A 21920-nucleotide genomic window follows, 5' to 3' on the forward strand; every position below is an offset into this window, starting at 1 on the left:
TATTTATCTTCAAGTCTAAAGTTGGTCCTGCTTGGCTGTGAAGTTTGAAGTGTGAAAAGACAGCTTTTCATGTTCAAACATCTGAGGAACAATAGTTAAAAACGTAACCCTCAGAAAAAGAGGGTGGTAGTCAAAATGTCCTCCTTTGCTTTGTAAAGGAACACACACACTGTGGGGAAATGAAACAGTTTGTTCTTTGCAGATTTTATTTGTTTCTCAAATACAGGAGAGTTAATGTACAGAAGGACAAAGAATTTCATCAAGAACTGTACAATATTTACACGCCTTTTTTTTCCTTTTTTTATGGAAAATTAGATTGTTTTCAAAATAAGTCATAGTATGCACAAACATCAAAATGATAAAAATGAAATGACTATTTCCTCTTTAAATATTACTTATTTATACTCCTTCTTCCCACATGGGAAATGGATAGTTTACTTCTTTTTCTTTGAACCTGCATGACTGATGATGATTGAACTGAAGCACAACAATGTTAAGTTTCAAATAAAGTTTCCCCGTTATCTTTTTTTCTTACTTTTTTTTCCTCATTATTTTACACCCACTGTATTTGATACAATATTTCTGTCTCCACGTCTGTTTCTTTTGTATAGAGGGGAAGACGGCTTGGATATGTGGGTTACTGACTGTATACTGATTCTGTGGAAAATAAAAAGGTTTTTAAAATGTTAGGGCAGCAACCCAGTGCTTGTGAGAGTTTAAGTTAAAAACCTCCTCATATAAATAATAAAAATGTGTTTATATATTATCACACAGCTGACTGGGGCTGCCCTTCACGTAGATGAGAGAGAGAGAGCGAGCGTTTATTAACACAATTCATGTTTCCATTCGCGGACGAGTCTCATGTTCACGCTGCTCCCGGCAAACTCTGCACGCAGTTTAAAAAGCATTCTCACCCGCTTCCACTCTCTTCAAAAGCCAACAGCTGATGTTAGTCTTCAAAAAAATAATTTATGTAAAAACTAAGTGGTAATAGTTTCTCTTTGAACTATTGTCTTCATGACACAAAGTTAACATCTCAGTGGCTCCTCCGGTGACTTGGCGTTTCAGCTCCTCTTCGCGTCGCTCACTTTTTTAAGCAATTCCCTCTCGACCCCGCCGATGACCTTTAATCCGACGGGGTCCCGCCTTCTCACCAAGTAAGACATCTCTTTAGTCAGTGATCAACAACAAGATAAAAGAACAGAGGCCAGTGTCCGAGGTCACATGAACAGACCCATTGTGTCCGTCGAGGGTTCTTAAAAATTCATCCTCGCATCTTAGAGATTTGAAGAGGGAGGGGGGGCTGTACAGTGGGATCTCTTCTCGTATCTTCATTTAGTTTTTTTTTAATCCATTCTGTCTCTCTCTTTGTGTGGACTCAGGCTTTGGTGCTGAGCGTGAGCAGCTCGATGAAGGAGCTGAACAGGGAGTCCAGCCAGCTCTGGTTGGCCATGCACTGCTGCACCACCTCCTCCTGGCCGGGGTCCTCCGTCGCCTGCTCGATGCTGTTGGTCTGTGAGGGTGGGGGGGGCGGGAAACAGTCAGTGGTGACGCCAAGACTCAGACCAGCGTCACAGAATACACAGAGCCAGCTTGTATATGCTTTATTTTACACTTGTTTAAATAGATTTGCGCTTTTCATACAGTCTATTTTTGGTGAGAATGTACTAGTACATGTTTGTAGTACCAGCTCGATTCCAAAATGAGAAAACTATGTTGATCAACTGCTAACATGACTGGGGCGAAATACAAATTATAGAGAGATTACCAATAGAAACAAATGATACGGTTATCACGTTTGTATTGCCTTATATATACACACAATTATAATCATATTCTTAGTAGTAGTGGAAGAAGTAGTTCATTTTTAAGTTATTATTTATTCTGTGTGTAGCATTTTATTAATGACATTAGAAATGAACTTGGATTCAAGATTTTGAATATAATCTTCAAAATATTCAAACCGTTAAGCTTTCTGCCATTAATACAGTTAAAGTGATCTGAATAAACAACAGAGTGGGAATGGTATATTTAAAAATAGCTTTTTTGAACATTAAAAGAAACCTGTTTTATAGTAACGACTCCTCCATTCACAACTTTGAAATGTATGCTTGGTGCAATAATTTCGAAGCATCATGTTCCTTTTAACATTATGTTCTTATCTTTAATATGTGTATACAAATAGTTCAATGACCCATGACGTTAACTATTCTTCGGTTGCAAGGAGCACCGTTTTGTTGAGCAGTAATTGGGAGAATGGAGACGTGGGAAAAGGGACGGCAGAATTGTTTGCAATTCATTCGTCATCATTACGAAATAACAATCCTACAGGAACATCTCTAAATAACCATATTCTATATATTATTGATAATATCATCTTATAGTAATTCAGTTGGAATTGCAGTGTAGGACAAAAGCAATGGTGGAAATACAATCAAACGCCAGTCTGCACAAGCCTAACACCAATACTTGAAAAGCTGCTTGCTTACCTCTTTCTTGCACTGTAAGAAGGTGTGGTATTTATAGTGATGCAGGGAGTGGAAGAGACTGTAGATACGATGCGTCTCCCCTGACAGTTTAAGGTCCTAGAAGGAGAGAACAAAAGTTAATTGGATAAAGCTTTATTGTAAAACATTACATAGGCAGAAAAGTAGAAAGCCACAGGGGAAAGAACTCCTTCAATTCCATGTAAGAAAGAGTGACAGTGGAGCCGGTCTAGAAACTCTCAGCAGGTGTTAAGAGGAAATGGGTACGGTTTACCCTCCGAGTCCTTAGTGATAAATCTGAGCTTTCTAGTTTTTCTATTGATGCCGTGGTTTCAGTGTCACCCAAACCAGAGGAAAATGGTGTTCCTCCCTTTATCAGATTCTTTGAAATACAATAAATCATCTGTTAAAAAGACCCACAAACACTAACTATCCTCACACCTACCTGTGGTTTAGGCAGGGTCTTTTTGACTCTGTTGAGGGTCTTGCGGTTGTAAGCATCCCCGCTGAGCCGCACCCTCACCAGCCCCGAGTCCAGGGGGTCAACTAGGATCTGGGGGTACGCATGCAGGAACTCCTGTGAGGGGAGACAGAGATGTTTTGATACAGGGAGAAGTACAACTAAATATTCTTTAAAAAGTGTGCCACATTGTGTTTATGATTAATTTAATAGATAGTAGGGCAGGGCTGGAGATTATCCGGCTGAACAAAACGTGCATTTATCAAACCGGTTTGTTTTCCACAGATCTTATTTTTTACAATATTCCAAAATCCTCTGGAGAAGTCCCATTGCCTTTTTGTCGAGGGAACCCTTGCGCCGCTTACGTCCGGGTCGGCCTACAGAAATACGTCATCCCTGCACCACTCTATTACCAATGAATCTTAACAACGATTATTTCGTTTTAAACATTTCAGAACCCAAGGTGATGTCAATATAAGATATTAAATGAAAAATATCTGACCATCTGGAACAATGATCAATGACGACCGAATTGATTAGCCGATTATCATGAAATCAACTTTTTCTTTGTTGACAAACCAGTTAATCTCCTGCGTGTTTCATTACTGCGATCCGAGGTATGAGTCACAGCAGAGCCGCCGTGCATCGGGACAGATTACCTGGTGCTGAGAGCTCATGCTGACTCTCCTCAACAACCGCCTTTTCTGTTCGCTGATGATGCTGTCGATCTTCCTCATCGGCGGGAGGTACAGCTCATCTGGGGGCCAATCAAGGGGAAGGAAGCTTCATTAGTCAACATTCAAGGCGCTGCCAACCACGTTAAAGACCAAGGGCAGATTCAAAGCAGCATTCCCTTCAACCACCTTGTTTATTAGGATTTCCAAAAAGAGTCATGTCAATTTGCTGCAGACTTTGGGACATTTCCCCAGTTTGTCCAGCTGGATGGCTTGATCGGACACTTGGCAGCTGCTGCTCGTCAGTGGTGGTGATGTTTATTCAACCTGCCCAAACTACACACAGATACTTGAAGCCATTTTGAGAGAAACATCCTCAAAATGCCTCAACACTGCGGTGTCAATGTGGACATTTTATCTGTAGGAAACATACTCCCAGACTAGCATGAAATAAGGAAGCATAATTACATCTAAAATAAGAAAATTGCAATAAGGACTAGTCAATAGCCAAATCGCGGTAGGAAACCATATTTGGTTAATGCAAAACATATGAAAATATCTTTCTGAATCCAGTACTGTGGTGCTGCAGAGAAGTCCCAGCCGACAAACAGTGTCTGACCGACAACATAAAAAATCATCGTTTGATCTTCTTAAAATAACACCATCATCATTTTAACATATTGTTTGCGAATAACTTTTCACAAGCGATCATTCCTTCTGACATTGTGAATCAAATCGCAATATTAAATCATAATGATCGCAAATAGTTATTTTTTTCCAAATATTGCAGCCCTAGCAACACAGGCTGCCCTCGGAGCTCCTTCCTCTATTTCGGTCTCCTGCATGTCAGTAGATTTTTAAAAGGAGGCTTTAATTGTAAACATGCTGAGGAGGCGCTTCTCACCGTCAGTGTCCTCCAGGGCTTGGATCATGTCGGGGTCCAGCGCCGTGCTGACCAGCATCTCCACGTAGCTCCTGAACATCTCCCTCATGGCCCGGTTGTTCACTCCGCCTTTCACTGGCACTGGGAGGAGGAGATCAGAGTTAAAACCAACCTCATACTGCGGCATGAAAAATGATAAAAAAAAAGACATCATGGCACTCACTTTCATTCTCGCTGGCTGCCTCCTCCGATGAGTCCGAGTCCGATGATGAAGGTATTTCCTTCAGCCACTTCTTCCTCTTCTTGGGCGGTGGCTCCGCCTTCACTTTAGTCGGCTTGGCCTTGGGAGGTCGCTCAGCCTTTTCTTTCTCTTTCCTCTCCACCACCTTCTTCTCCTCCTTCGCTCTTCCTCGTTCTGCCACTGCACGTTTCTCCACTTTGTCCTGCTGCGGCTGGACTCTCTTCTCCCTCTCTTTCTCGGGCTCCCTCTCTTTCTCCTTGGCTTTGGGCACAGCAGCCGGAGCCTCCTTTTTCTCCCGTAGCTCTTTTGTCGTCGTGGTCCGCGTTTTCTCCCTCTGTTCGCGCTGCACCGGCGGAGTCACTCTCTCCTCTTTCTCCACTTTGGGTGGCGCCTGGGTGGCAGTAGGAGGGGACGCCATTCTGGGGAGGGGCGGGCGTCTGTGACACAAGAGAAATAGATTTAGAGCTGGAAACCAATAAAGATCAATAGAATGTTTTGACAGAAAATGTTTCAATTCAGCCAAATTCTCACAAATGTCAGCTGGTATCTCTTCATTTTTGGAGCCTCTCCTGTCTTTTTATTTGATCTAGGCAGAGTGATTTAATCTCAACTTAATCTAGCAAGTCTTAATACCAACATGTTTTGACTTTTGCTCCTATATGAGAATGGTTGGCACCCTGGGCCCAAACACCTGTTCATGTACGATGCGTCTTTGATGAGCAGGAAGTGCATAAGGCTTTATTGAACCAAGTTGATTTTGGTGAAACTGGATCACGCTCTATGTAGAAAACGTATTCTCTTTTTTTCTCCGATGGCTGCTCGACCTCGACTTTCTGCGATTTAAGGGTTTCCTGAAAGACAGAAAGCTTCACTTGTTGCTAAAGCGATGCTAAACGCTGCCGGGAACGGGAGCTCGGAGCACTGAGGGGGAGTTGATGTTTTTATTTTGGTACCTGGGAGCCGGTGTGGCTCTGCGCCAAGGTCTCCGAGAGCAGACTCGCACATAGTCCTTCTTGCTCACATTCTCCAGGAACTTGACATAGATTCGCTGGTACCGCCTCTTAGCATCTCCGAAGTAGCCGAGATACTATGCCAGAAACAGAGTGTTAAGATCACCTTGTGACAACACCGTGAATTAAGAATGTATCAATGTAAATACACGACAGCATATACTACAACATTTCTCACGTTGCTCGTGGCGCAGAACTGTCTCTGTCCATCTTTGATCTCCGGGCTGAACTTCTGCAGCAGGGCTTTCTGCACCCTCCAGATGGGTGGGGGCTCGCGGCCCATTTGCAGGGCCAGCTGTGCACAAACACAAGACACACAAGTAAGTATAAAACGTCTTAGATTCAACTATTTTTAGCCTTTTGCATCAGTGTTATTATTTTTGAATTAATTCAAATAATGGTTTCAGCAACTTTCTCTATTTGTGTAAAAAAAGAAAAGTACCTCATGATTCCTTAACTGTCAAAAACGCAATAAACATTTACACCCAAATACCTTGAGAGTTTGAATGTCCTCCACCCGCACCACGAACTCGTCCCTCTCTCTGAAGATGCCCTCCCCTCCACTCTCACTCTCGTCTTCCTCACTCTCTCCGGCGATGGCTGCATCTTCCTGTTTCTGCGCAAGGTGCAGGGAGGTGATTTTAGGAGCCGGGGCGTCTTCGGGAGAGGAGGGGGATTCTGGAGACGGCACGGGAGACTCCTTCTGGACTGAAGAAGGGGGGTGAGGGGAAGTGGGATGAGAAGGAAGTGAAGGAGGGGGAGAAGTGGCAGGCTGAGAGAGGGTAGCTTGTGGGGGAGGTGATGGGGAAGTGGGAGCAACAGGGCTCAGAGGCTGTGAGTTCTCCTGTTGTTCCTCCTCAGGTTGGGGCATGGGTGAGGGGAATGAGAGGGGAGGTAGGGGGGAGTGAGAGGGAGAACACGAGGAGGCGGGAGAAGGAGGGATGGAGGGAGCTTCAGGAGATTCTGGCTCTGAAGGAAGCTCGGGGAGCAGCGCTGGAAGCAAAGAAGGGAAAGATCAATTTTACACATCGATCAAAAACAGCCACAAGAATTTAATCAAGTTCTTCCATAAACGGACATTTGCTTGGAAACATATGCCGCTCAGCCGAAGGGGGGATGTAGTAATATCTTAAGCTGAGCTGTGCAGAAATCAACAAGAAGATTTAAAATGATAGGAAATCAAAAACTCGTAACTTACCATCTAGACTCGGGGCTCCCAGGATCTCCAGCTGTGGCTCTCTCTCCTCCGTCATTTCCCTCTCTTCATCTCCTCCCGCGCTCCTCTGCTCTTCCTCCTCTTTGTTCTCATCCATATCTCTGTCGTCTTCTAGCTGGAGGACGTCAGGCTCGTTGGACTGGGGCAGGTCGTGGGGGGTGTGCATGGCGGGCTGAGGGCTGAGCGTGGGGGGCTGCAGCGAGGGAGTGAGCGGGGACGGGGTGGCCTGGGAGTGAGGCTGGGGAGGGGACGGAGGTAGAGGGCTCTGCATGTTGGAGGGCAGCTGAGGGGTGTCGTACAGAGCAGAAATGGCCGAGGAGATGCTCTTCTGGAGGTCCTGGTTCTTCCCCACGGAGTCCTCTTCGTCGGAGGAGAAGGAAGGCAGTGTCTCCAGGTTCCTCTTCAGCTCGTCCTCCAAGCGCTTGGGGCTGTGGCAGTTGCCCAGAGTCAGACCCCCGTTCCCTTCACTGTCCCCAAAGGGAGCCAGCGGCGGCGGATGAGGACCAGGAGACAACTGGCGCAGACCTCCCGATTTAAAGGGCGACGTTTCTCCGTTGTCATGCTCCATTCCTGGGGAGATGTCCAAGCCTGGAGGTCTCTTCCCCGTCTTGAGGAAGTCCAAGAATGAAGCGACAAAGCCGGCCTTGGAATCAGAGTCCTTCTCATCACCCTGTAAGCAAAACAAAAAAGACACTTGTTAACACTGAAGTAAAAAATAACTGTTTAAAATTGAACCATTTAAATGTTTTGCTCTACCACAATCATGTAGCTCTTACCCTTTCCTCCAGTCCCTCATCGTCCACTCCTTCACTCATCATCTGGCTTTTCTGCTTGTTCTTGTCATGACTTCTGTTGCTTTCCGTGCTGCAGGGGGGTCCAGGACTCAAACCCAGAGAGGGAGCGGAGCCCACCGAGCCGTCCGACAGAGCGGGGTCCGTGCCGGACAGAGAGTCCGTCCTCAGCAAGGCATCGGAGGAGGACAGGGTACCAATGGGTAACTTGATCTAAACAAAGAAAGACGAAAGGAAACGGGTAAGAATTAAAGTATGGCTGCAAAGATTAATCAACAGATCAACTAGTTAAGAGACATAAAATAAGTATTTTATTTGTTGTAACCAATTAATATAATCGAAAATAGATATACAAATTAAGTTATTTTAATTCACTCAGATGACATATCCTGCAATATTATATATTAAATATATTTGGGTTTTCTAATAACAAAGCACTTACTAGAAATCCTCTGAGAAACCCGAACAAACATTTTTTTATCATATTTTATGGACCAAATGATGAGGCGGTTAAGAAAACTTGTCAGGCTTATGAATAATGAAACACTAATTTAAAGTTAATTTGCCTGAAGGTGCAAAAATACATAATGCAAACAAACATTAACGCCATGATGACGTTTTTTATTGCAATTAAACAAATATTATGGGTTTAGCCTTCCCCCCCCCCCACAATCAGATCCCATGTAATATAAGGAAAGGACATTTTTTATTTTCAAGGCACTGTATATAGTTAAAATATGTTTTTAAATGTATTAGAAAAACACCTGTGCTTGAAAAACTATTTCTTTGAATATTTCCAAGCCTTTTTTATGCTGAATGCCACTGACCTTCAGAGGAGGAATGGGCTCGTGCATCTGCTGCTGGAGCTGCTGCGGCTGGAGTTGTTGTTGCATCTGATCCTGCTCCTTCCCGCTCATTTCCATGTACATATCCTCCCTCCTCTGTCCTCTACCTCGGCTTCCGCGGCCTCTACCCCTACCTCGGCCCTCGACAGTGAATCCCGCTCCTGGAGTTGTCGGAGCCATTTCTCCCATCATCCCCCGTGGAGTGTAAGGCTCGGGCATCGGGCGGATGCGTGGCCTGCCTCTTGGTCTCGGTGGTCCATCTCTCTTGGGTCTCGTAGGCTTTCGGCCCCTCTTCTTGGGTCCTTCCTGAGGCATAAGAGAGTGTGACCCCATCGAGGAGTATCCAGAGGCGTGGTAGAAGTCGATGTCACCCATCAAAGGGCTGAGAGAGCCTCCCCCTCCTCCCTTTCTGCAGCTCGACACCAAGTCTGGCAACAGATCCGGGAGCCTCCGGCTGTTCAACCGGATGTCAGCCGGCTGGTCGGCTTTATCCTCATCGTCTTCAAACTCGTATTCTTGAGCGTAACTTTTCTTAGGCAGTGTGTTGGGGTCCCGCCGCTCCTTTAACAGATGGAAGGAGCTTGACTTGAGGAGCTTCTTGGGACGAGAGGAGCAGAAAATAGGAGATTGGAGGCCTCCGGAACCAGCGCCTTGGCTGGGTCCTCCGGGCCCAGAGGACATTTTAGCTCCAGGGTTGTTGGGACCAGCCGGGTTGGTGCCCATACCCATAGCTGGGCCCTGGGACTGTATCAACCCCAGCTGTTCCGTGTTCACAGTGGAAGGGAGCTCGTGGGTTTTAAGGGAGTCCAGATCCAGAGTCATGGTGTTGTTGCTGGGCTCTTCCAGGCCGTGACAGTAGGGTTCGTAACCCTGATCTCCACCATGGTGACCCATCATGTCGTAGCTACCTCCGCCACTTCCACCTGCTCCACCTCCGCCTTGTCCACCTTTCATTGAATCCATTCCCTCTTGCCCGGTGTGGCTGTCGTTCATCTCCTCCTGTCCCGGCCCAGCACCCCCTGCACAGCTCGACTTGTAGTCTTCTGCACAGAACATGTCTTCCATTCCCGGGAAAAAGGAGCGGTCCTCATCCTGAAGGAGAGAGTCCGGGAAGCAGATGGAAGTGAGGGGGACGAAGCGGTTACTCTGCTGATTCTGGTCTGCCTTCTCCACTGGGCTGACGTTGTCAAACTGGTGCTGCTCGGAGCGCTGCTGGTCCAGCTGGCTCTGCTGGGGGGTGAGCTGGGAAGAGAGGGGCTGCTGGGGGTCAGACTGAGACTGGGAGTGGCCTGAGGCTGACTGTGAGGGTATATGGTGTTGAGAGTGAGGGTGGTGGGAGTGGGTTTGTTGGTGTTGGGAGCCGGGGTGCTGCTGTTGCTGCTGCGCGTGGTGCTGTGAGAGGTGGTGCATGTGAGGCGGGGTGGATAAGCCCATGTCTGGCTCGGAGAGGAAGGAGTGGAGCTCGGAGGCTGAGTGTTGCTGCGAGAGATGGTGGGACGGGTGCTGCCTCTGCTCCTGCTGCTGTCTGTGGCGCTCGCTGCTCCCTCCGCTCCTTCCCCCGTCGCGTCTGTCTTCTGCAACGGCTACGTCCGTGCTCGAGGTCTGAGAAAGAGAGCGCTCCAGCATGTCCAAGGAAGACACCACCGAGCTCTGTTTGACCTGGCTCTGATCGTGCTGATGTGTCGGGGGCCCGTGGTTGTAGTGAGCCGCCGCCACCTCCATGGCCTGTGACTGGAGCTGTAGCTGGAGCTGGGTGGACTGAGACTGAGCCTGGTGTTTACTCGAGCCGAGCGTCCCGCCGCCACCTTCCATCACAGCCTGCTGTTGACTGATAGAGTGCTGCTGCTGTTGGGAATGAGAGTCCATTTTGTGGTGCTGTTGGTGTTGCCGATGTGAGTCCATCTTGTGGTGCTGCTGTTGGTGTTGTTGGTGAGAATCCATCTTGTGGTGCTGCTGCTGATGAGGCTCTAATTTGTTGCGGGTGGTGTGGGACAGCACCGACTGGAGCAGGTGGGGCGGCTGACGGGATTGGTCAGTGGGAGAGTCCATGAGGGAGGCGGCACCTTGGGAATGCTGTTGCTGGATTTCCGGCGTTTTCCGCGGATAAGGAATCTCAGCGCGCTCCTGCGGCTTCTTCTGGAGCTCCATCTGGGAGTGGGACGGGATCTGCGAGTGCGAGGAAACGAGCTGACTATGTGAGGAGTGTTGGGGTGCAAGGGGGTGTTGGCTGTATGGATCTCCTCGCCCGTAGTGGACTACCGAGCCTAGGTTGTCATGGTGATGGAGATGGGAGTGCACTTGTTCAGCGCTGCCTCTCCCTCCACTGTTTCTGCTGCTTCCAACAGACCTTTCGTTTCTCTGCTGCTGCTGTTGGTGATGGTGGTGTTGTTGGTGTTGCTGCTGTTGTTGTTCTTGTTGTTGTTTCTTTAGTGACATTTCCAGCTGGCTCTCCAGCCCTGAGATGGACCCTGCAGACCCTGCATTACCAGCAGATGTGGCACTGTGGGTACGGATGACACTCTGGGGGTGGTACCTCTCTTCAGAGCTCTTACTCATATCGTAGGTCAGCCCTTTGCCTGAATCAGTGTCCGAGGGCCCTGACTGGGGCTGGGGCTGCGTTTGTTGGGACGTCTGTTGGGGTTGTTGTTGAGGATGGTGATGCCCACCCTGGGGAGCGGGACTTGCCTGCGCCTGCAGCAGGTGCTGGATCAAGAACTCGTCGTCGTCGTCCACTTCCTCTTGGGATCTCTGAGAGCCCACTCCAAGCATGGAGGTGTCTGCCTTTGTTTTGGAGGAGGTGGAATGGTAGGACTGAGGTTGGGAGCTGGGGCCTCTGGTGTCGGGGTAACCCTGCGGGGAGGCGAGGAAGGTGGGGGAGAGAACTGAGGAGATGTATTTATTAGAGCCTGCGCCTCCCGGAGATTGTGTGGGACAGGTGGGCACTGGGGAGTGCAACCCTGGACGGACGATGCCCGAGTTGCCTGATGGGGAGGGGCTTGAGTCTGGAAGGTGATAAGACCCTCCAACACTGCCACCTCCACCTCTCTCATTGCTCATACTATTTCCCGCTCCTCCTCCCGAGCCAGAGTTCCCACCTCCTGTGCCACTGCTGCCGCCTCCTGCAGATGCTCCGCTGCCTGATGAACCGCTTGACCTTAAAAGGGCAGGGGAGTGACCTGGGGCTCCGTAGCCTAGTGATGGGCTCCCAGCTCCGCCCAGAGAGGATGGAAGAGTTCCATAAGTGGAGTCAGTTCCATATATATCAGTGGGGTAAGACTGGCTTCGCCCTCCAAGACTCCCATAGCCTTTTCCGCCCGTACCAGAGCTCAGGTCTTGGGCTTGTGGTGAACTGAAGCCTCCGTAAGACTGAGCCAGGTGAGAAGGAGGGGGCTGATTAGGAGAATATGACTGTGTCTGTTGTTGGGGTGGGGTCTGACCAGTAAGAGAAGATGTAGGAGTCTTCACTGGAGGCACGGGCGAACCGTAGCCTGAGAGGCAGGATTTGGGGAGAGACTGGGGGGCTGACGAAGATGTGGAAGGGGGCTGCTGCGGGGCTGGGGGAGGAGGAGCGGGCTGAGGCGGGGGCTGCTGCCTGGAAGGGGCTGCGCTGGAGCTGGATGCGGGGATGGAATTGGAAGGATGAGCCCCAGAGGTGGCAGAAGAAGAGGAGGAGGAAGAGGATGTAGAGGAAGCAGAGGGGGGTGTGTGGGGAGTCCTTGAGGAGGATGCTGAACTGGCAGAAGAATAACCGCTGCTGGAGCTACTTTTGGTACCTTTCCCAGCGGAGGAAGAAGACGAAGAGGGGGAGGATGAAGAATAGGGCGGCTGGATGATTGGCCGATACTGATCAGTGCGAGGGGGGGGCTTGTGGTCAGATGAGGGGCTCTGGTCACCCAATGGGCTGCAGGAAAGGCCAGCGTGCCTGTGGTGGGGGGCAATCTGCTGGTACCCGGCGCCTCCACAGCTGAGGTAGTGCTGAAGGGAGTGGGCCGCAGAGGATGAGAGCTGGGACTGAGTCGGCGTTGGCCGCTGGTAGTGCTTGATAACGCTGTCCTGTCGGGGAACAGCCCGTTCCTGAGCCGAATTGGACTGAGGCTGGGGCTGCGCTGAGGAAAACACTGATGCATTGTACAGCTGGGACGACTGGTCCTGGAGCTGTGATGACAGCAGGTTGAACTGGTGTGACTGCAGGTGTCTGGCAGAGGACGCCTGGGCTGATGTGACACTCGTGGGATCCTGGCTGCCCCGATAGGCAGCTGCTGCGGCGCCCTGCGACGTCAGGAGTCTATCAAACCCCAGGCTGGACTGGGAAGGGGCCTTGATGTGTAGTAAGGGGTCATGTGGGGAGAGCAGGCCATTGGATGTGGGACTAAATGTGGGCGTGTCCTGGAGGGAAAGGGAGCCTGTAGGGAAGGAGCGACTGGAGAAGGATGCTGGATGCTGATAGGCTGAGAGAGCTGAGGCCGAGGGGAAGGAGCCAGAGCCAGGAAGCGCTCCAGAGATGAAGAGTTCAGGAGGGGCAGGTGTGTGCATTGCTGTAAAAAAAGAAGAAGAAAGAAATGATAGAAACATTCTTTAGTCTCCATCAACCTGTCATTTAAAATTATGAAATAATGGAAGCAATAAATAGTAATCTAGAGTGATAGGAGAAGGAAAATTCCCAAACAGCCTTGTCAGAATAATTAAGTAGTTTAACATGAGAGGTTCTTTAAATGTTATTTTGGGCCTGTTTGAATGTCAACACATGAGGGACGGTCTAACAAAGCCCACCTGTCTGCCAGGATGGCGTGCGGAACTGCGAAAGAAGGGAGGAGGCGGAGGGCGGAGGCTGGGGACCCCGAGACTCCAGGGCTGAGATCAGATTCATGACGGAGGCATCGGGGGCAGAGGGGCTGGCATGGTGCAGGCCAGTGTCGAAGAGCCCTGACAGACCTTTGGGAAGGAAACACAGAACCAAGATTGATTAATTAATAAAGAATGCAAAAATGAACAGCTAATGCAGAGATGTAGTTAAATCATGATACATCATCACAAAATCAAAAAAGGTTTATTTCTCGAGCATGCAGTTACAGATACAACAAATGTAAATGAGTCAAAACAATGTAATTTGTTCCAAGTTTAATTATAAGCACATAAACCTCAATTTCTATAAAACCATTATGATATTGTTTAACTGTATGAGAATGAATGCTGTGTGACGAAATGCTTTAACATCTAGGGCTTCAACTCAATTGAGCAATAATGTGCACATTTTTCAATGACAATCTAACAGTGCCTGTGGAGAGAGACATAATAATTCATTGCTGGGGCCCCTTATGGTGGTGACATGGAAGGTATGACATTTATCTCACCCAAACTCCGTCCAGCTGCTCCCCAAGCTCCGCCTTGGCCTGTGCTCCCTGGGTGGTGATTGGTGGCATAGCCCTGCAAAGGGTGTGGGGTGGCGTAGGCTTGTCTGTGAAGGAGCTCAGCCTCAGGGTGGGATGATCTGGAGCTCCCATACACAAGACTATGGAGAAAGGGAAATTATTAAGTGTTATTAATATCAGATCACATTTACATAAACTTAATCTGTTCCCTAAATGTGACCCTTGAGAAAAGAAAATGTCAACATAATCTGAAGGGCAAGTTAATTGTTCCCTAATTAAAAATCCACACCTCCAGGTATGTCAACTCCATGCTGTTTATTTGTTTGGTCTCCATGTGTGGGTTCTCCATAGTTTCTCAAATGTGAAAAACAAAATTGCTGATAAGTAATTTATATATTATTCTAATAGATTAATTGGTTAGAACATTGGTTCAGGACCTTTCCCCCCAAAAAAGTGTAAACAGAAAACTTTGGAATTATACCAAAGTGAATTGCAGTTGATACAAATCTGTCAATGCAATGTAAATGTCATGCAAAAATAATAGGGTAGTTAATTAGCAATTATTATAATGGCCACACAAGACTCAACCATTAAGTAATGTATTAATGTAGAGACTATATAACATTCTTATTCAACACTGAAAATGAGCCAGTTGCAGAACTTTGCTTTAGAAAATAAAGCTGAAATGCGTGGCTGCCTGGCTGGCCAGATAACATGCTAACATTGTGCTACTGCTAGCACCGCCTAGCACCAATGAACAGTAAAAATGCAGAGACTAGGCCCAAACTGCAAGGCCAGTCAAGTCTTTTACGTGTAAATAGACCATGTTTAACGAATATGAAGGTTGAGGTCAAGTAAAACATGTAGTTCTCTCAATATAAACCATAGACCTATCATTAATTTGTCTGCAACCATCGATTATGTCGATGTAGCTAACAGCTGGATGCTGCAAGTCGACGCAAATACATGCTAAACTGCATGCAAACACCAGCCACTATCAAGGTTTGTTTATCAAAAGAACACTTCTAATAGGGGCTTGGTGGCTTTTTACTGTGATAAATCAGACAGGTTTGAGTCAAAATATCTCAAATATGTGCAGCTAACTAAGCATAATGATGCTTACGAGCACAGGCCTCAACTGACTTCCATGCAACATAGCGCTAGCTTGCAGGCTAACGCGAAGCTAAAAGACATAGCTATCTTGCACAGCACAGGCAATTTTCATCATCTTAAAAATTCACCGTCGCATTTTATTTTGTTTTTGCAAAACAGCAAATTGCATGATTTGGTACTTTTGAATAGTCCACCATTTTTAATCAGGAAATTAAATAATCCATCACCGATAATCTAGATCACGCTTGGGTAAAATGCATCAGAAATCTCAATTTTATCATAAGAAAGTCACCACCTCTAATTTAAGACGTTTTATTATTTTTCTTCATAACGTCACACAGAACAATTGTTTTGTTTAATGCATCTCCCCGGGTATTATGCATCTGTTCCGATTGTTGATGTCCGTCAGGGGCTTTGCTGCGTCTGCACTCTTCGCAGTTGCTTTGAATCCAATGCATTTATCTATCAGGGTCCAGGCCTGCACACAGGGAACAATAATTCCTATGGATGCTCCAGACATACCCCCACCTCCACCCCGCCAGGTCCACCTAAAACCCATGTCTGTCAATCATTTTCAATTCATATCCCCAACCTTTTCCTTTCTCCACCCCGCCCACCCCCACGACACGCACACTACTCTATTCCTGTTTATAATATTATTACTATGCATCGGTTTGGATGACAATGCACTGCACATAATGGCACGGCATGCTACTATTTACGGACCCAATGGCGACAATTTGTTTACATGGGCCACACCGTGCCTTGCAAAGTACCAGTGATGCATGCACATTGTCTGAATCAAATGCATACCTTGCTTTTGCCGATCTCTCGTAACTCCATCCTGCTCCTGCGCCCAAATCACCAAACCCTGTTCCCGGGTAATTCCTATCCATTTATGAGCTGTACAATGAGTGCGATGAGGACGAAAGCAACGAGAACGTCGCACCGCAGATTACGGAAAAAAATCCAGTCTTTCCCGTTGTCGGTTTCAGGCTATTTTCCCCGGTTTCATAAGCAAGTCCTCAGGAGTGGAAAACAGCATATTGAAAGAGAAATGGAGGGGAGGAGGAGAAAGCTGGATGAAAAAAGAGGGGGGTCTACGGGGTTATAATCCAACCACCTCCAAAAAAGCCAGTCTTTCTCCTTTTCCGTCGCCTTTCACATTTATCATTTCCACGAATGCAGATTTAGTCCAAAATCAGTCATGGTCATGATGGAGATGCCGCGGATTTGGCCGGTGGTGGATGAATATCTGATAAACATTTGATTTGAATGCGTCCTTTTCACCGTCTCTCCTCCCCTTTCTTTAGGCTAGTCCTTGCTACGATGCTAGCACCAGAAGAAAAAAGGATTGCAATCGACGGGGCCACGTTGGTAGCAATCACTCCCCACCGACGAGCAAAAAGAAATCCCCACAATTGCAAAATCCTTTTTCTTTTCTCCTTTGAATGCAAATCGTTCCCACCCCCCTCCGGAGCAGAGCTGTGGGTTAGCAGCAGATGCTAGCTGTCACTAACGACGCATCAAAAATAAAACAGGGCTGCCTTTATTTCCCCAAATACTCGCTCCCCTGATTTCTGCTTTCTTTACCCAATTCAAGTAAAAGCGACGACGAGTTTGAAAACACGGGGTAAAATAAAAACAAAGTGCGAAAAAACACCAATACCGAACGAGGAAGTATAAAGAAAACAGGCCGCGTTTTAATATTTTTTACTCATTTTCCTCCGGAGACGCCATTTTTGAAGGCGGCTGGCCGCTGTCCGTCCTCCCTCTCCCCCTCTGTGCCTCACCGCTGAGACTCACTCAATGTCTGCGGTGACCTCCATTCACTCTGCCAAGCAGCCCTGCATGCTATTCCAGATTTTTATCTTATTAAAAGGCCAAATATTAATTTAGACTGCATTTTACACGAACAAAAATAGTCAGCTGTCTGTCTTGATCGCTGCGATTGGCTGAGACGCGTTCGAGTGCAAAAGTATTTCCAGTGATAACCAGATTTATATGGGCCTTCAGCAACCGCTTTTCAAATTTACATCCGAAATGTGGAGCCTGTTTTGAGAGACAGAAGCATTTCCTGCCTCAAGTCCGATGCTTAAGTATGCTGCAGTTTGCATATAATCAGTGGAATGCAAATACTGGGGATTTTCCTTACAATTGGCAACATTCCTTAAATCGCCAAGACCTGATTTAGGGTGTTTCTTGCTAATTTTATTATTTGGAGTACCAGTCTGCCTGAGCTCATGTGCACTTGATTTGAACACCAGCAGATGGCACACTGGATTGTATGTTCATGATAAAAGAGAAGGAATCACTGGCAGCATGACAGAGTGATGCTTTTCTCATATTTCATTTTTTGATCGGGGTTTTCTGATGCACTGTCAGTAGCTTTACCATCATATTAATATTTCACCATATTGAATTGCATAAAAACACCAAGATACTGTAAGAAAATGATTTCAATACGTGAATGAACATCTAAACTAGTGAATAATGCTAAATGTAAAACGTATCTATTTTGTTGGCAGCAATGATGCACATCTCTGGAGGCCATTTGTCCAGAAATGTAATGTGTATGAGAGTTTGTTGCCCTCTAGTGGTGAAGTGAAATCCTTGAACTAAAATACTGTAAATAGTAAGTGACCACAAGATTTTAGGCATTTTACCTTTTGTAATACCTTGTCATTTAAGAAAACGTGGGGGACAAACAATCTATGTTTTGTCATATTTGCTACAACTCCCTACCTCTTAAGCTAACAAAGCAGTGTATAACAGAAACAGGCTTCCCCATCTCCTTTCAGGAGAAGACCCTCCCCTGTGGTGAGTATTTTAGATGCATTATGAGGTCTTTGTAATGCACAATGCTTGACTCAAAAGGTCAGCTATCTACATATTCATTAGAAAGGCTGTCAAACAAAGGATGGACATGAAAGCATTTGAGATTACCTACATTTTGTAGGTTAATGTACATAATGGATAGAAGATACATGTAAACAAAGAGAAAGGAGCAAAGAAACTCAACTTTCAAACATTTTGCAAAAAGTGAAATAAAAAGCAAGACTAGAGAAACACGTATTTCAAATCAATTGAGCAATCTCTTGCAGATGATTAATTTATTCTGAGTTTATTACAAAGTTGCTGTCATACCTCCTCCCTCCCTCTTTCTCTTTTTCTCTCTCTCCCTCCCTCCCTCCCTTCATCGCTGTAACCAATCTGTAACCATACATGAATACAGCTCTTGTGGTAAAGCCACTAACTCCAGATCTTCCCTGTCAAAATGCCAGACTCCAATGAAGCAGTTCCAGCATCATGCCAGGTCATCAAACAGGACTTTGACAAATGGTGAGTACTGACTGAAATTAAGGTACAATTATAGATACTAACATTGTATTTGTACAAACATACATTACTATTTCATCAGCCAGCGTGACAGTCTTTGGTGTCTGTAATTGCCAATAGAGAGGGTCTTTGTTTAACTGTGTGCCCTGAGGGGAAATGAATTAACTGTGTTTGGGTTCCAACTAAATACTTGTCACTTCAATTACATCCACATGGCCATCCTCAGTTAACACTCATTGACTTCTATGCGGGGCATCCAATGTTTTCATATTCACTTGTCATCTGGGCTCAATTTGTAAGACTGCTGTAATCCTTAAGTCTAACTAGAGTTCATGTAGAATACCCGACATTTATGGAGGGCCCTTACAGTAATGCAAATGTCTTAAGAAGAAAAAATAGACCTGAGGTTTAAAATAGGTTTACACATGTATGACCTATTGCAGAGCATCGGCACATACCAGTCTGTTGGTTCGTGTTACATGAAAACACTTTGTGTGTGTGCAGGTGCAGCTGTTGTTAGTGTAGCTGCTGCTGAAATTTTTGTATTGTACTTTAGTAAATGCAGAGGAGTACTTTATTATCAGGCTATACTGTAATAATCCCTTTCATGCACATCGTTGAATACACTTAGCAGTACCTCCACTGAGTTGTAGGTGACTTTTAATGTGTTTACTGTTTTTCTCAACATTTACATTATGTAATTTGCACAATTTTAAACTGAAACATGTTATTGTGTCAGAGAAGATAAGCTATATACATGTGCCGGGAGTGCTAAGTGTTTTGTAAACCCAGTTTTGTGTTTCAGTGTCAGAGAGAAGGGAGAGGACGCCTGCAAAGATCTGATGGACGCCTTCCAGTCCTGTTTAAAAACCCTGTCTGAGGGATCATGATACGTAAGGAAGTACATCTTCATCAAAGGTAAGTTCACACAATTGACTACAAACTATCATTTCTGATTTTTCTTTCATGTATAATCACACAAAATGAACACATCACTCTACTAATTAAATGAGCAAGAATGCACTAAGTGAGTTTATTAGGAGTTACAGTATATGATAATTTTACTAGAATTTAGACTCAAATGAAAAAGGTAAATTTATTAGGAAAAAAGTATTGAAACTGTAAAGATAGGACATTTAAAGGGCAAATGGATACTTGAAAATAATAAGTAAGCTGCTCCAATTACAATATTACTGGCTAGCTAATGTGAAATAATGCTTTTTTATTCCATCTAAACTATTGATTGTCTTTTGAAGGGTGAATATACCTGTGAGATTAAATTGTATTGTGTTGAATTACAATCACATATTTATATTCATAACATTTCCCATCTTTTTTTATTTATTTAAATTGCAGCTTCACTTTACCCAATCCTCCACTTTTCCCAGCATTCCCTTCACTGCTGATTGCACCACACCGAACCATCAGAAAAACTGAAGAGGGGGGTGCTGATACTGAACGTCGTGAAATACTGTATTCTTCTGTCAATGTGAAACATTTGTTGTCATAACTGTGATAACTCCATTATGGATTCTACTCTGATAAACTCTGCACTGTAACCTTTTTTGCACAAAAATGCAATAAATAAAAAGCTACTCTATTGACACGTTTTTAATTCAAATGTTTTTGTTATGTTTTATTACATGTGCTGGCTGTTGAAATCTTTTCACTGGCCGAGTTTGTTAATCTCTGCTTAATCCTCACATATACCTGCACTGAGCAGTCTGATGTCGCTTTCCCAGTCTGAGCTCTTGCAATGAGTTAGTGGAGATGGAAGAAAAGTCAGAGTTCCTTATTTTCAGTAGAGAAAAGGTGTTTAGGAGCCGAAATTATTTATTCACAAACCAGATGTGACAAAATAGACAGGGTAGATCCGGGTGTTGTGGACGAAAAATATATATTTACAAATGTTTGCAAGATAAAGCAGACTTTATTCTGCCCTCAAAAAAATGTAAGGCTGAGACTTTTTGTCCTTCTTTTTTATTTCCTATCTTTGCTTCTCTCAATTCCTTTAGTATAAATGCTTGATTGCAAACATAGCATCACGCCTTACAATATGTCATTAATATTTACTTTATCATTTGCGGCACTGATTGAGGCCCATAATTTCTGTAGTACTTTGATCTAAAACAACAAAATATGTCTCACCAGAGGGAAACAGACGATTGTATGTTTCCAGTTCTATTTCTGCACCATGGTTGGAGACAAATCCTTCTGGCTGCGTGTAAATCAACCAGCTAGGCGCAGATGAAGATGGGCTTTGGGGAATTATCCGCCCACACACAACATTTTAGATTTAGAGATTTTTTAAGGCACTTTACAGATGATACATTCACATGTCCTACATACCTCCTTTTCATCCCTGTGTGATTCATTTAAATCAGCATCCAACACATATCTTTTCAGTTTCATCTCCAGATGAGGAGGTGTGATGGGTCACCCTTATTTAAGGAGATGTGATCGTCAGAAAATATTATTTTTGTCCTATAGCTGGCATCATGAATTTCTGGGACATTTAGTGTTTTTTATACAAAGAGAAAAATGTGTGATTATATCATGTAAATGGGGCTGGCAATGTATGAATAAGGTGACACAGAATATGTGTGTTTAATATAAGCTGTTTGTCAGTTAATTTAATGTTTTACAGTTTTGGAAAAAGCATTGGGATATTTCACTTTAGTATAGCATACTTTATTACAAGTTACCAGTGAGTTAAAAATAATTTAAATGTGCTTAATTACCTTTATATTTCTAATACTATATATGTATTTCGATGTTGTAGCTAATCACACAATTTGAGTAATTATGTTTTTAAAATATTCCTCTAGAATTTAATTAAAATCATAATTAGTAATAAGTAGTTTTCAATAATCTAATTCAATTTACGTCGCATCAATTGTAGTGGAGTAGTATCAAGTGCAATACAATACAAATATTAGAGTAAAGTTCTTATTGACTATTGTAAAATATTTGAATAATTTGACTCTTTTGTTACTTCAAAAGTTAGTCCAGTATTCAGGGATGCATTTTGTTAAATCTGTTTAATAAATGAAGTGGAGTACAATTACATTATTTCCCTTTTGGAGTAGAAGTATAAAGTAGCATTAAATGGAAACACTCAAGTAAAGTACAAGTAAAAAGTACAGTAGGCTACTTCAGTAAATGTACTTAGTTACTTCCCACCTCTGCTGGAGAAGGCCTATACAGTTGCATATAATGGAAATACTGAGGTTATGTAATTACCTCCTTATTGTAGCCTACTTCATTAAATTGTACATATATATATATATTTTTTTTTTTAATGTAACACAATCCCCACTGCGGCCCAAAGGCTGCGGGACAGCGGTGAAATCTGAGAGGCCAGAGCCGGGACAAAACACCCAAGTCCCCCCACACCAGCAGCGTCCCATCCGCTACCTCTGCTCTGGCGATGTTTACACTTTTTTTTCTTTCTTCATGAAAACAGTAAGGGAGGTGTCCGCGGTGCTGAGGT

General features: G+C 45.0%; 1 protein-coding gene and 1 long non-coding RNA gene across 2 annotated transcripts; one reads left to right on the top strand and one right to left on the bottom strand.

Moving 5' to 3' along the window:
* Window positions 1-188: 188 nt before the first annotated feature.
* prr12a (proline rich 12a) lies at window positions 189-17162 on the bottom strand. Its single transcript, XM_034107292.2, has 15 exons — window positions 15902-17162; window positions 13958-14115; window positions 13377-13538; window positions 8589-13141; window positions 7747-7974; window positions 6953-7640; window positions 6248-6747; window positions 5933-6049; window positions 5698-5831; window positions 4727-5181; window positions 4525-4644; window positions 3606-3703; window positions 2932-3063; window positions 2490-2585; window positions 189-1513 (listed from the first exon to the last, which is right to left on the bottom strand). Exons 1-15 carry the CDS (start codon window positions 15982-15984, stop codon window positions 1379-1381), a joined length of 7659 nt encoding a protein of 2552 aa, XP_033963183.1. The 5' UTR covers window positions 15985-17162; the 3' UTR covers window positions 189-1378.
* A 1141-nt stretch (window positions 17163-18303) lies between these two features.
* Window positions 18304-20031, top strand: LOC117464737 (uncharacterized). The gene is made up of 3 exons (XR_004554117.1): window positions 18304-18430; window positions 19233-19345; window positions 19784-20031. It is a non-coding gene; the product is annotated as an uncharacterized lncRNA (long non-coding RNA).
* Window positions 20032-21920: the final 1889 nt, after the last annotated feature.

This window comes from Pseudochaenichthys georgianus, chromosome 19 (genome assembly GCF_902827115.2).
Source record: "Pseudochaenichthys georgianus chromosome 19, fPseGeo1.2, whole genome shotgun sequence".
Lineage (NCBI taxonomy): Eukaryota > Metazoa > Chordata > Actinopteri > Perciformes > Channichthyidae > Pseudochaenichthys > Pseudochaenichthys georgianus.